Source organism: Vulpes lagopus, chromosome X (assembly GCF_018345385.1).
Source record: "Vulpes lagopus strain Blue_001 chromosome X, ASM1834538v1, whole genome shotgun sequence".
NCBI lineage: Eukaryota > Metazoa > Chordata > Mammalia > Carnivora > Canidae > Vulpes > Vulpes lagopus.
Window position 1 is genome coordinate 112,763,521 of NC_054848.1, and position 14,543 is coordinate 112,778,063.

The following is a 14,543-nucleotide window of genomic DNA, read 5'->3' on the forward strand; positions in this document are numbered from 1 at the left end:
TTATTGTTTTTTACAGCAGAGCTCTACCAGGAGGCCCTGACAGTCAGTTCGAGATGTCAGTCATCCTGGGAAACAACTCCATGGAAGCTGAAAAGGTAACCAGTTGTTTTAATTGACCTGTGAGTTCCTTGAAAACATGTGCGTCAAGAGTGTTGTGTTGGTACATCCTGGATTTCATATATGTTTGCAAGAAATAAAGCAGAGAGAGAGAATAAGGAGAAAGAAGTCTGTGATTTGACATATGTTGCCATGACTCTTGTTCAGTAATCAGATTCTGAGTTCTATCTGATAAACTTTTTTTTTTTTTCTCTGAAAAACTCTTGACTTAGGTACAGAGCTCTTTGGTCAGTAATTTGCAACCTACTTGTTCTTCTTCCATTTAACCTCCATGTTCTACTACCTTCTAATTAAATCCTTACCCTGGGGTTCTTTAGTTTGGATCTAGATGTCTCTACGTGGTTCTCTGAATGATATTTGTGAAAGGCAGCAGCAGCAGCATTGATTTGTACCTTGGTTGGCTGCCTGGGAGTTCCGTACCGCACTGTATCTTAAATATGCTTACAGATGGAAGGATGATAACGATGATAAAGTTAACAAGGAAAATCAAAACCCAAAATCAAGACAGTGGACATTACTGAAATCCAAGGAAGTCCCGGGAGGAAACTTGGCCAAATTTCCAGTTTTTATGAATACAGTGGTCAGGTTTCCATTCAAAGTGAACAAAAAAGTGAACATTGATCATTTGGGCCCCAATATCCACTTTGATTTGGAAAATCTAGGTAGGTAGTCAAGGCAGAGACATTTTATGTGTCTATATCACCTAAGTAATTCCCTTTGTGAATAATTCACAATTTGTGTGTACTCCTCTGTGTATGTGTATGTGTGTGCATGTGTATGTGTGTGGCGTGGCGGGGAGAGGGGAGGCAGGTAGGTAGACCTAGCCTATTTTTTTGTTGTTGTTGTTGGGTTTGGTTTTTCTTTTAGACCTGCCCTATTGTATAAGCTAACAAAATAATCGCATTGGCCAAGAAACAAATTATTTGCATTTCTTCTTGATGTTGAGCTTTACTGATTTCACACTAAAAAACACACTAGATGGCTACAAATATGACCTATAAGAAAAGACTTTTATTAGTGAAAACAGCATTAAAATTACTGAATATCAACTCCAGAATTTTACCACAATGGTTCAGTTTACATGAAACAATAATGAAAATATACATTGTAATTCGTAGTCAGGAGAAATGAGCTCATTATGATTTTCAAAGGCTTCCATGAGCAGTATCCATTGCACAACATGGCTTCCTCAGGTTGTTTACCAGCAACACAGGACATGATCTAGTATTTGTGAGGCGTCAACTAAGACAAATGTGTTGTTCAGAAACTTTAGAAGACTATTTTCTTCCCATAGCTAATTTGAAGGTGATATTTTGTATTTTTTTCATTACATACTCATATAATTTCTCTGAAGACCTTATTCATGAGCTTTTTAAGTTACACAAGTCACTTCTCATTTCTGATGTATTAACGGCATCACTAGGATTTCTGTTTAGCCAGTGTCTACAAAAGCAAATTAAGGTGGCGGGCCGAGTGATCCTTTCCTGGTTCTGGGTACTATAGTCAATGAGCCTGGTAATTATTGGGATTTAATGAAAAATCTGAATCTTTTTCTTCTCAATAGCAATTATTTGGCTCGAAGTATTTAAGCAGTTGTCTCACAGCCCCACTTCACTTTCCCTCTGTAGACATAGGAACAACAGGCTAAACAAAACCTTTAAAAAAATGTAAGAAGTCCTAGTCTATCATATAAGATAGACAACACAGTTTGCCTTCCCGGATTTCCCCTTCTAAAGTGCAATCTTATCAACCAGTGGAAACTAAGACAAAACAACAATCAAAATTGGATTAAGGGCAATTTTGTCCAAAATAAGTTATTCAAATTCATTTAGCCTCCTGTTTGCTTTTAATTTAACAAAGGACAGATAACCAGCAAATCTGAAATTGAGGGTTAACAATTATCAGGTGAACTTAGTATCTGTTGCCAGTTATTCCCGGTGAGTGAAGCCACAAACAGGATATTTTAGTTCAGCCCATCTGACCATAGTGACTAATTGAATGAGCACTGGAAATGAAGCCAAACTTTCATTTGATACCGCTTGTCTACATAACTGAGTGGCTGGGACCCAAAGTCCTATGCTCAGGACTCACAAAGAACTAAAACAAGTCATACAATCGCGGGATGTATATCCTGTGTCACGTAAAACACTTAGCCCAAAAGCACTTGTAGGTGCGATCTATACTGGTCACTTCTTCAGCATAGCTAGCTAGGTATAGCCTGAAGACCTCAACACTCCTCATTTATCTCCTCTGTTTTCCTCTCTCTTTACATCTCTTCCCATAAGGGAATGTGCAAAAGTATTTAAATAGATAGGTAAGATTGAATATTAATATAAGCTTATATGCAGTTATGTCAGATTCCAACTGATTAGTGGGACTGGGCTGCCAGTGGAAAGGGACACAGATTGCAAAGATGTCTGAAAAAAAAAAAGCATCTCATAATATAGATTTAGCAATTAAGTTTAATACAAATAGTATTCTAAAGCTCTGAATCTTACCCTCAAATCTAGGTGAAAAGATCAATTTGGTTACTGCTTTATTTCTTCTGAAAGATAATGGAAAGATAAATATATTTAACAAACTGTGGCTTCGGAAATACCATTGTAGCAAACAATTTTATTAATACTTTCATAAAAATGGCATTTAATAAATTCTCTCTAATACCTTGATGTTATTAAAAGCAAACAAAAGTCATTAAAACAGTTTCTTTCTGTGATTTACATTAGCTTTTATAGCATTACTTGATTTTTATCTTATAAACTAACCTAAAATACTAATAATCAAATCAGGGTAAAAACAATACAATGAGTTTTCTTTACTTTATTTCAAAATAGTGATTATAAATACATTCTTAATATATTTTCTCCCCAGCTCTTTGGATGCGACAATAACAAAAAAACCCAAAAAAACAAAAAAACAAAAACAAAAAACTCACTGTGCTCATTTCATACAATGTCAATGTACAAATCATGCAAACGATATTATAGATTAATATTACTGCCATACATTTCTAGATGTGTTCTGTTATTTCTGCAATACCTGCTGACGTTACTCATGAGGCCATGCCCTGTGTATATGCATCCTTATGGCTTAAAGAAACAAAATGCTTTAAAAAAAGCAACAAAAGAAAGCTGGTCTTAAATGATTTTCTAATTAATATATTTATTCAGTTTATTTTTCAGAATGGAAAACTAAATATAGAATATAAATTGCCTTACAGACTTGAATCACTGTATTTTAATAGCTGCTTTCTCATAAAATTACACAAAGATTTACTTTTAAAGAATTGAATCATCTTTATTGATTTCATAAAAAAATAATTTAAAACTTGATTTATAGTACACGGACATAATATATTATCTCAACCCCTCTACTAATTTCATATGATCTAATCTTCTTTCCAACCCTTCTAACAGAGTCCAAGCACATGATACAATGCCAAGAAGCCCATGATGTGTCAGACCACATTAGAAGTGAGCACTTCTTGGCTTTTCTAGATTTGAATCCAATTCTACTAAAGACGCTGTACTGACCTATAGATCATCCCTCAAGGGGTTAAACTAACATCAAGGTTATAGTTGAAGCCAACAAAATGTAGATACAGTGTCTTAACTGCTCTTGTACTCAACTCAAAACTTATGCCTAACTACATTATCATAAAATGTACAAGTAGAACTAATGAGAGACAGGTGCAAAACAGTATACACTGTATAATGTAGGCACAATGACTTCGGTTAAGGAAAATAGATCAGCCTTAACCAAGGATTTGTTACTGTCATTCACTTACAATTAAAACCTCCAAATAACCACACACATTTAAATTACTTTTTTAAAAAAGTTGAACATTTTATACCTTTCGGCAGAAGAGTTATGAGATAGCCAATATGCTACAGCAAGCTTTGAGATGATGGCAGGTACTCTTGCCATTGGCAACTGCAGAAACCATGAAACATCTTCAAAGCATCACCACACTGAATAAAAGGCGTCATCCCAATGACCTATTATCCCCAGATCATGGATAGAGCTTTCCGGTTCCTCCCATAAGCTTCTACTTAAGATTCCTCAATCCATACTTTATTGACAGGATAAACTAAAACACTCTCTTTGAAGCCTTTGCGTCTTTATCCTGTCACTATGCATTAGGAGCCCTTTAATCCATGGATGCATGCAAGCATGGTAATGGCATATTAAAAGTCCTTATGAAATTGTAGATGAAAACACGCTGTTGGGCACACATCTTCATGTCTTTTCTTTCAAGATCAGAAAGCAAGTATTTGTTTGTATTTTTTTTAATATTCATATAAAGTTTTCACAGACATTGTCATGAAAATTAAAATTACACATTAAAGTTTTAAGAGCACCAGCACATACATATGGAGACAATTTTTTTTCCGCTATTTAAAAAAAAATCTCCAAATTATCTATATGTATGCATATACACTCAAATACACACACACAGGCACACACACACATACACACACACACCCTCTAAGAATGCCAAGTTGGTTTTTTTTTTTTTTTTTTTTTATCCTGGAACAAACATATAAAGCCCTGAAATTAGTACGTAATAAAGGGACTACTGTTACAACGTCAACCATAATGTCATTTTGGAAGCTGCGCCAAAACATCTGCCACTTGAAGTTCATGAAGAATGTCTATGTTTACCTTCTTGGTCATCTGATTAATACAGTAATTATAAGAGATGGAGCACAAAGAAATACACATATGCAGGCAGGCCAAGAAGGTAATGTGTTTCAGGATGTCACTTTGCTAATTGGGAGCTCCTACAAATCTTCGAATGTCTCCCATTATCAAGTCCTTCCTCTGACCAATTTTGACTTAGAAGTTAACAGCACAAGCAAACACAGTGGCATATCGTTTGTAGTTGCAGACTGTGAACTCATCTGAGACCAATGAAAGCATTTTACAGTGTGGCTTTGAGAGCCGAGAGATTACCATGATGTTCACTGCTCTACTGGATTATCTGATAGTAGCTGGAATGACGACAGAACAGGATACTGATGCGTACGAGATATAACTATTAACCTTACTCATTAATTTCTTTTTTAAATATTTGTAGTGAAAACTATTGGAATTAAGCTCATAGAATCCTGAAAAGCAAGACAACTGATGGCAAATAACAACTGCCCCAGACACGATACTGTAAAACTAAGGAACCTATTTTAAAATGCACAGTTGGTAACAAATCTGAAGATAATATGCTAACTTCTCAAGAATAGCACAGAACTGTTGTTGTTGTTGGTTTTTTTTTTTGTATTTTTGTGTTTTTGTGGTTTTTTTGTTTTGTTTTGTTTTTGAATCATACCTGATCACAATGTCCAGAATATTTCTGTACACAGAAGCTTCAGTTTCGGTTTGGTATATTTTTTTTCTGCCTAGATTTATACTCATTGATAAATTCCCTGTGATCAGGAAAACAAGTCAGGCATATTAAATACATCTTAAGGAGTACATATTTTCCTATTTAGTATACAAAGTACTTCATAAATATGAATTATGTTACAAAAATAGCTTTGGGTGCGCTCACACGGTAAGCACTTTGCTAATTTTGGACAACCTTTAAGGATTGTGGGTATTTCACGTAACTGAGAACAAACTCTAATGTTTAGTTTGAGCCTTGTTTAATTCTGATAAACATCATGTATTTCTTCAGATCACCACAAACGCTATGTAACTCACGTTGACTTTTTTCTTTTAGGTTTTATGTATAGACAGGTAATGCTTAAAGTGTTCAAATTTATTTTATAGTTATGTAATGCATGGTATATTTTAAACAAATATTTGCACAATTTAACATTATAAATCCAGCGGTTTCAAGATGCAGGCCATAAAGTTTACCGATTTACAAATACTATCGAATGTTCTCTCTTTGCATGCTTTTTTTTTTTTTTAGACTTTTCAGATAATCTTTACACAGAGTTGTTACAATGCCACAAATCAAAAGGATTTATTCCAGTTCCACCAGCTTAATCTACGTGCAAGATGAAGGACCCAGCTGAGGTACAAACATCGGTACCAGTTTTCTTGAGTTTGCTTTACAAAGCACAAAGAGACGAAGGTTTTGCATTGGGGTACAAAACAGATTTGCCTCTTGAGGTTAAATTCAGTGTATTCTGTATATAAAGCATCCCTTTGGCAATAGAGTTTGCAGTATCCCCACAGGACTCCACAGTATAGGTTTCATGTAGTAAAATCTATTAAGGAAATTCTCTTCTACTGGACACATCTCTGCAGCTACAGTTAATGAGACAGCCTCGGAAACACCTGCCTCTATGCCTATTGATAATATAGTATTTGGAAGTTAGAAGTCAACAAAAGGCACTTTCATCATTAAATAAATGTCCTCTGTATGAAGCGAGATTGCATGACCTAGATCTTGTTCAAAGCTGTCTGCTCCTCAAGGACCTGTAGGTAGTCAGGGGAACTCTGGAGTTTCGCCTTCAGTTCAAAATACTCGCTGCTCTTCCTCTGCTCCACGACGATTTTACTGTGGTTGCCGCCTATCAGGGACTTCTTGGTTTTTTTGTCTTGTTGTTTCTCTGGGTAGCGGATCTCAAAGCCACTGACGCCGATGCTGTTGTACTCCTTTTTGTTTTCCAGAAAATTCTGAATGAACACATTGGAATCCCTGCTCGGGAATAACTCATCCAGCTCATCAATTGTGCTCAGTCTCTTCCTACTATCCACGTGCAATAAATCTTTCTCCTTGTCGGCAACGTTTCTCATAATGACTTTCTGTCCCGGAGGATCTGAAAACATGAACCCGGTCTCTGACTCTTTGAGGCCACAGGTGTGGCTCTTGCTCATCTGTTCTATGGTTTGGGGGATGAAGGCTTCCGTGCTCAGTCCGTCTTTTTTATTGGTCTTGTGGTCATGCTTCCTCAGCTGCAGCTGCATGGAGCCACACTCAGGATTCCCCAGGCCCTCGTGCTTCACCGTGGGCTTCTTGTTCCGCCGCAGCACAAAAACAAGAAGACAAAAAGCAACGAACACAGTCAAAATGAGGACCACTAGGATACTTAGGATTAGAATAGACAGAGGCACCGGGCCACCGGGAGGACTTCGAATGGGACCCAGCGGGGTGGTGAATGTGATGGCAGGTGCAGGGCTCGTGAATGGCGCAGATGGCTTGTTCAAGAGTTTGGGACATAAGATCTCATTTTTGAGGGACTTCAGTTCGATGTTGGCAAACTGAACAGGTGTCTCGCATCTCAGTTCTTTCACGACAATCCCGTCATTCAACTTCTCCAGCCACAGCTTTAATGCCACCAAGTCACAGGTGCAGTCCCACGGGTTGCCCTCCAAGTCAATCTGTGTAAGCGACTGCAGCTGATCAAGGACCCCGCTGACGGGTAAGTACATGAACTTGTTGTTTCTCAGGTTCAGCCTAGCAAGGGGTGCTCCCGCAAAAATGTACACGGGCAGGCTTTTTAGGAGATTGTTGTTTAAATACAGTAACTGCAAATTCGGCATCGAGTCGAAGGTGCCGGCTAAGATCTCCTTAATCAAATTGTATTCCAAATACAGATACTGCAGGTTATGAAGGCCCGAGAATATTTCAGGATAGAGTCTTTCGATCTGATTGCCATTGAGATACAGCCTGCGTAAATTAGTGAGATTGTGGAATACATCTCCCTTGATCGCTGTAATCTGATTGCTGCCTAAATGGAGCAAATCCAGTCCCTCAAACTCAGCGAAGTCTGAGACGTCCACGTCTTTGATGCTATTGCCGTTGACGTGCAACTTCTTGGCATTTAAAGGCTTCGGGACCAGTTCAGACATGGACTGTATGTTTTTCTCTTGGCAGTTGACGCTCAGTCCCAAATCCGAAGGATGTGTTTTGCAGAAGCAAGGTGCCGGGCAAGGTGTCAGAGGCGGCACCCTTGTCTGGTAAGAGACAATCTGACTGAGGTTGCGGTTGGAAAGGGACTTGCCTGCCACGATTCCAGAGATCTTGGAAGGATTGGTTGTTTTCGGTGGTTTGGTCACCAATCTGTGTAAGGATGTTTGGGTGGTGTGACCATTGGGAGTGGTGTAGCCATTCTCCAGCTGAGACGGAGGCAGGACTCGAACATCGAAATCACTGCCCGTGCCCATGGGGCATAATTCTTGCTTGTTGGTTTCTTTCAGAAGCCTCCCGTATAAGTCGCTGGGAGTTTCACAGATCGCCTCCCCTATGTAAATGTTATATGGCATGTTCTCCAGCCAAGCTTTTAAAGGCAACAAATCACAGCTACAGTTCCAAGGGTTATCTTCCAGTTGCAATTCAACTACACGGCCTATGTGTTCCAGAACTCCGATATAGGGGAGCTTCTGGATTCTGTTCCCTCGTATGTCCAGATGGGTCAAAGATGCGAATCGGAAAATATTATCAGGAAGGAATGAAATCAGATTGTCGTTAAGAATGAGAACTTTCAGTTTGTGGAGCTTATTGAAGGCTCCTCGTTCAATATACTTGATTAAATTGTAGTCAGCCTGGAGATACTCCAAGTTCTCTATGCCAAGGAAAGTGTCAGCTCGGAGAATCTTTAATTCATTGTTGTTCAAGTGCAACTGCTTTAATGCACTGAGCCCAAGAAAGGCTCCTCCCTCAATGTTCTGCAGTTTATTATTTCCCAGCTGCAGGGATACTGCGTGTGAAAAATTCAAGAATGTATTCGGATAGAGGATATTTAAAAAATTGTTTTGGAAATTGAGGTGATAAAAATTAGACCAGGGTGGTTTCAGCTGATTTGGTCTGTAGACTGACACCTTCTCACAGTTGACATAGAGCACATTCTCGACTGACACGCAGGAGCACACATTGCAAATCTCCACCGATACGTCAGAATCTGCGTTTGTCGAAGAAATCAGGGCTGACAAAATCAGAAAGAGCCAAAGAAACATCTTCTTGCAATCAGCAAACAACTTTATGCTTCTGAATAAAGAGAAATAATCTACAAAATAAAAAGAAAACATTTTTTCAATGGTCATTACTTGAAAGATGATGTGCGTTTACATCCTACCACAGTGAACACGTGGCTGTAATGATTAGCTTTGTATTATGCTGCAAGTATTCTCACTCAGTTGAAAAGCAATCACCAGATATGCCATAAGTTTTATTTCCGTACCTGGAGTCTATGCACATTTTACCTGGGCAAGAACACACAACAAATGACCGGAGAAAAAGCCTTGACTGTGCTTAAACCTCAACAATCTGAAAATACCTTCTCTACACGGACCATCAGACTCCACCCTTGCACACAGACCTCCTGCGACTCTAACGACTGACCCAGGCCATCACCTCTGCCTCTGTAGTTTGCACCACCAAAGGCACTTCAGTCTGTAGAAGTCTACTCTCTGGGCCTCAGCTTGACAAGAGGCCGAACCAAGGAGATATTAGAGCCCTGGGTTCGACGGAGGATGGCGATGGGAGGATTTGGTTGCTCTAGAAGGGACAGTCCAAAGATCAAGGCGGAGGGAGCCCTGGGAAGAGATGTGCCCCAGCTTCAGCCTGTAGGTAAGCACGCTGCCGTGACTCAGTTCACTCCTGTACGTGGCTGCCTTGCAGAAACACAGATGACCCAGTGAGGTTCTAGAAAAACGACTGAATAGGAAATGGCCAAATTTTAATTTCAAGTAAATAAACGGTATCTAGTTGCCTGACAGTCATCTCCCAAATGGGGGTGGGGGAGCCTTTTGTCTCTGGGTCCCTGAAAGCAGGAGAGAAACCTGCTTGCTCCTGCATTGCCTAGCTGACGTCCAGACAGCTTTCCTGACACCCCCGCCCCCCCAAAAACTGGCTCCTCTGCCTTCCTGGCCCATTTGTATTCCTTTCCATGTCATTTTGAACCCAGGTCCGACAGACCCTTGGCTCGGATGCGCCTCTCCTTCACTTGGACCACAGACTAGCACTGCTGAGGAACAGGAGTTCACACGCTACAGTCCTGGAGGGGCTTTAGCTGCAGCACCAGATGCATTTAGTGCAGCAAACGTCTGTCCTAAAATCATCACTTCCCCAACGTCCCCTCCCAATATCACCACCCCAAGTCTCGGTCTCTAAACAAATCACGAATCACTTAGTGGAGTTTAATGCTTTGCAAATTAACCCGTTGTAGCCACTTCCTTAAATACCGCATGCATATACCAACATATGCAGTGCTTCACGGAAAAGCCTAAAAGGAAACACAAGCACTGTGCGTTTTACTGATGCAATTTTAGGCATGTGAGCCTTTTTCCATCTTGAATGGGAAGCTGGCTGCAATTTCAATATGGTTACCACCAAATATTAATTAAATAAATAAATTACCCAGGAACACACGATGAGGGAATGATACAAAGAAGTGTCGCACAGAAACTCCTTTGTTTATTTTGCCCACGAGGAATCAGCTAGTGGTAAAAACCAAACATGCCTCAAGGTAGACAATCCATTTGCCACGACCCAGAAAGATTTGCATTTTAAGTAGTTTGGTTCAGAATACAGCCTGGCACTGCCGAGATGCTCCTTGCCTGCCATGCAGACACGCATTTCCCCTATTCACCGTGATAGTTTGATTGGCAGTGCAAAAAAGAAGTCATAAATTCTCAAGTATGACATCATCCAAGCCAACTTTCATTGTAAAATCAAGATTTCACATGATCGTCTTGCCTTCCTATAGATGTGGTTTTCTGCAGCTATTCTGGTTCAGTTGAGTCATTTCGTGTTACGACCCCCCAACCAAAAATCAACCGAACTAGAAACCAAACAAGCCAAAAAAAAAAAAAAAAAACCCAAAGAACCTGAATTCCGTACAAAAACAAGAACGAGGAGCATCAGCAGATCTGAAATTGCATAAGGAGCTGCCCTCCTCCTCGGAATTTCTACTTTAAATAGCACGGGGGGAAAAAAGCCACAAGGACGAGCTAGGAAGTTCCCAAATGCATCTCCCGTGCAACAGAGAAAGCCGCAGGCAGCCGGAGTGTGGGGCAGGGGACAGGGCGGGCGGATCGCCGAGGACGGGGGACCGAAAGGGCAGGCGACCGCGGAGGGTGCCGAGCCCAGGGAAGGGAGCGAGGAGGGAGCTCGGAAGAGGGGAAGGGGGCGCGGAATGGAAGCGAAAGAAACCTCCCATTCACAGGCTGCCACTAAAGCAGGCACATTTTCAAATGGGGGGGGGGGGATTGGAAAAAGGTCAATAAGCAAAAAAAAAAAAAAAAAAAAAACCGACAAAGTAGGAGTTGGGAACCCCGCGGCGAGAGCGGCCCGTCTCCGCGTCTCGGTGCCTGCGCCCTGCAGGGGCCCGGTCCCCCGGCCGCCCCGAACGCCCGCGCCCGTGCGGAAGGAGCGGGCCTGCGGGGACCGACGCCGCCGGGCGGGGGCGGGGGCTCGGCCGGGAGCCGCGGGCCTCGCCGCCCCCGGTGCGCTCCCTCGGGCCGGCGGCGCCGCGGCTGGAGGGGCTGCCGGCGGTGGCGCGTACCGCAACGTTTTGCCGCATCCCGGCGCCCGGGGCCGGCGCGCGGCCCCCTCCCGGGTCCCGGGCCCCAGCGGCGGCCTCGTGGGGCGCGCAGCGGAGGCGGGGACCGCTCGGGAGGTCGCGGGGGCCTTCAGCCGCGCTGCGCACGCATTTCTCCGCGCGCTCCCGTCCCAGCCGGGGCAGCTACTGGAGTTCCCAGCGGCCTCCCCAGACCCGGGCGTGCGGTGCTGGAGGGTGAGGGACGGCCGGCTCGGGCCACGCGGCCGGGGACCCCGGGGCGTCACTGGCCCGCCTGTCACCGGCGGAGTGAGCCGGGGGCTCCGTGGCCGAGAGCGGCGGTCCCGGCGCCCCCTGCCCCCCACCCTGCCGATCCCCCCCCGCCGCCAGCCACAGGAGGGCTGCTCTCACCAAGCCCGGAATCGGCTCAGCATTGGGGCATCTTGCAAAGTCGCGCGGCCAGCACTTGCCCGGCTTCGCAGGGCTTTTGGAGTTGGCCACCGGCTTCTCCCGATTCCGTGTCGCCGGCTGCCTGGGATCTCCGAGCAGCTCGGGGGCCACTGCCCTGAGCCACGGATCCACGTCCGCCCGGGGTGCTTGCGAGGGGGGCGCAGAAGACAAAGCCAGCGCAGCGGCCCCGACAGCCCGAGCCGCCCTAGACCCGGACACTTGCCCCGGCGTCCCGGCCGCCGCCGGGGGAGGCACGGGATTAAGGACACCGGATCTTTGGGTCCTCGGGGACTTGCGAGCGCGCCGCGGGTCGGCAAGCGGCTGCTGGTGGGGTAGCCACTATGGTCGCTCTGGCCACTCCGCCGGCCCCAAACCAACACGACCCAAACTAAAAATAATAAGCTACCTGCCCCCCTCCGCGCGCACGCGCGCGCGCGCACACACACACGCTCGCGCTGCCGAGCCGATCGGGGAAGAGGCAGCGAGTGTCAGCGCGGCTCGCGCGGCCCCGCTGGAAATTCACCCACCTCCGGAGCCCAGCAGCTGTCGCAGGGCCCGCCGCGCCGCGATCCGCTCTGCGGTTTCCGCGCTGGTGTCCCCGCGATCCGCGACCGCGCTGCTCCGCGCCGGCTCGCCCGTCAAACCCGCCGAGCAGCCCTCGCAGGCGAGCGGCGGGCAGCGGCGCGCGCGCACCCGGCCAGACACCGCGCGCGCACCCAGCCCCTCGCACACGGGCTGCACCTTTACATACACGCGCCGAATCCCCGCCCCCGCCCCCCGCCCCGCACACACGCAGCCTCCCTCCCGAAACTCAGAACCCCCGACCCCCGCACATGCCGGGGGGCCCCCGTCCCCCATCCACACGCCTCCACTGGATCCCTCCTCTACCCACGCGCCGAGAAAGCGCACTTTCCTCCCGGCATCCGCCCCCTCTTTATGCCTCAAAGCCCCCCCCCCGGGGAGGAGCGACCCCTTTCCTCCAGCGCAGAGACCCCCGTCCCCACGCGCGAGCGCGCCAACCTCCATCCTCCCACCGCATACACGCACACTCGAGTCCTTTCTCCTCCCTCAGTCCCCAGGAACGGAGGCGCACACACACACACACACGCGCGCACACACACAGACACACACACACACACGCACACACACGCCCGGGGCGTTCCTTTGAGGAGCAACCAAGAACCCCGGCAAAGCCAAAGGAACGTCGGAGGCGGGGGTGGGGGGCCGAGGGAGGTAGATGGGGTCGTCGAGTCTACGCGGGATTGAATAATTCCAGGATCGAGGGGGGTGAGTCAACAACAATGACATCCAAAGGCTACACTCGCACTTGGGCTTCGTAGCTCGGGCACGGTACCTTGGGCTAGTTGTCACCCCGCAGATCAGAGGGCTCCGGGGATACTTCTTCGGCAGGCGGCGGGCGATCCTGGATGGAGGCTTCTTGGGACCGGTTTCCCGGGATCCGGCAGCGTCCTCGCTCCCCCTACCTGTCTGCGCGCCAGGGGCCGGGGGCTTTAAGGCAAAAGTGTGGAGCTTTAGCCCAGAGTGAGACTTACTGAGTGGGCTTAGGGGGAGACGGGTTAATTCTCCGCGCCTCGGAACTCCGCGTGCCTCCGGTGTAGAACGGGTTAAGCGGGAGCAGGACGCTTAGGGAGCTGGGGGTGGGGAGAGGGGATAGGGATAGAGGAAAGAGAGGTGTGGGACCCGGAGGGATGCCGCACTTGCGACCGAAAGAAGAAAAAAAAAAAAAAAAACCAGCTTTGGCTACTGAGCATGCCCAGTTCCCAGCTCGAGCCCTATAAGGGAGGCATTGTGTGCGTTCCACTTCTCCGGGCTTTGGTGGTGACCGGGAGGGGACTTTGGTTGGGGAGGGTGGTGGTGAATGAGAGGCTTTAGGGAAGGGGGACGAGGTCTGGAGCTCTGGGGTTGTGCGGGAAGAGACCCCTGGGATCCCTCGGGGACGCAGGGAAGGAGGCAACCGAGGGGACTACGAAAAGTCACTTCAGCAGCCCCCCCGCCCTGTCGTGTCTATACCGAAGAGGCTTTAGCAATTGAATCCCAAATATCCAGAGGCTGCAAATCCAGCGTGTGGATTGTCTAGGCCCCTTTCTTCTACCCATTCGCTAGGGCTTCCACGAGCGACTAGGAATATCCCGGGGGAGAGGCTAATGTTCCAACCAGTCTCCTGCAGACTGGGAATTTAGTTAACAAGCTTGGCACGAAAGCAGATGTACCTGTGGGGTTGGGGGACTTGGGCTATCCTGTACGTGTTGCAAATAGCTGGCTTTCCTAAGGAGGAAAGGGCTAAAACGGTCGTTTACTCCCTGCCCCCCCCCACCCCACCTTACTGTTTTTGTAGGTGCTTGGCTAAGAAAAACAACTCTCTCTCTTTACTTTGTGTCCGTGGGGATAAACTGGCTTTAGGTAAATAGAGCTAAGTTATAAATGGCAAGTCTTTTCCGAGCCCATTCTTTGCCACATTTCAGGTAATACTGCAGGGCCCGTTTCTTCAGGACCTATGTTCTCGCC

The 14,543-nt window shown here is 46.0% G+C and overlaps 1 protein-coding gene and 1 long non-coding RNA gene across 4 annotated transcripts in view; one reads left to right on the plus strand and one right to left on the minus strand.

The window, feature by feature from the left end:
* Positions 1-1,121: 1,121 nt before the first annotated feature.
* SLITRK4 (SLIT and NTRK like family member 4) lies at positions 1,122-13,731 on the minus strand. Of its 3 annotated transcripts, none has more exons than XM_041742020.1 (2): positions 13,372-13,731; positions 1,122-9,074 (listed from the first exon to the last, which is right to left on the minus strand). In XM_041742020.1, the coding sequence occupies exon 2, from the start codon at positions 9,022-9,024 to the stop codon at positions 6,508-6,510; it is 2,517 nt and encodes an 838-aa protein (XP_041597954.1). In that variant the 5' UTR covers positions 9,025-9,074; positions 13,372-13,731; the 3' UTR covers positions 1,122-6,507. The 3 variants fall into 3 exon arrangements, with proteins under 3 accessions (XP_041597954.1, XP_041597953.1, XP_041597955.1); XM_041742019.1 differs by lacking the exon at positions 13,372-13,731 and adding an exon at positions 12,545-12,695; XM_041742021.1 differs by lacking the exon at positions 13,372-13,731 and adding an exon at positions 11,979-12,518.
* Positions 13,165-14,543, plus strand: part of LOC121483459 — a 90,311-nt gene continuing 88,932 nt past the window's right edge. Inside the window, exon 1 of the long non-coding RNA XR_005985735.1 lies at positions 13,165-13,304. This is a non-coding gene — a long non-coding RNA (uncharacterized LOC121483459). The remainder of the gene's footprint in view (positions 13,305-14,543) is intronic.

Coding starts and splice junctions, on each gene's coding strand:
- SLITRK4 (XM_041742020.1), bottom strand. CDS start 9,024: ATGTTTCTTTGGCTCTTTCTGATTTTGTCAGCCCTGATTTCTTCGACA.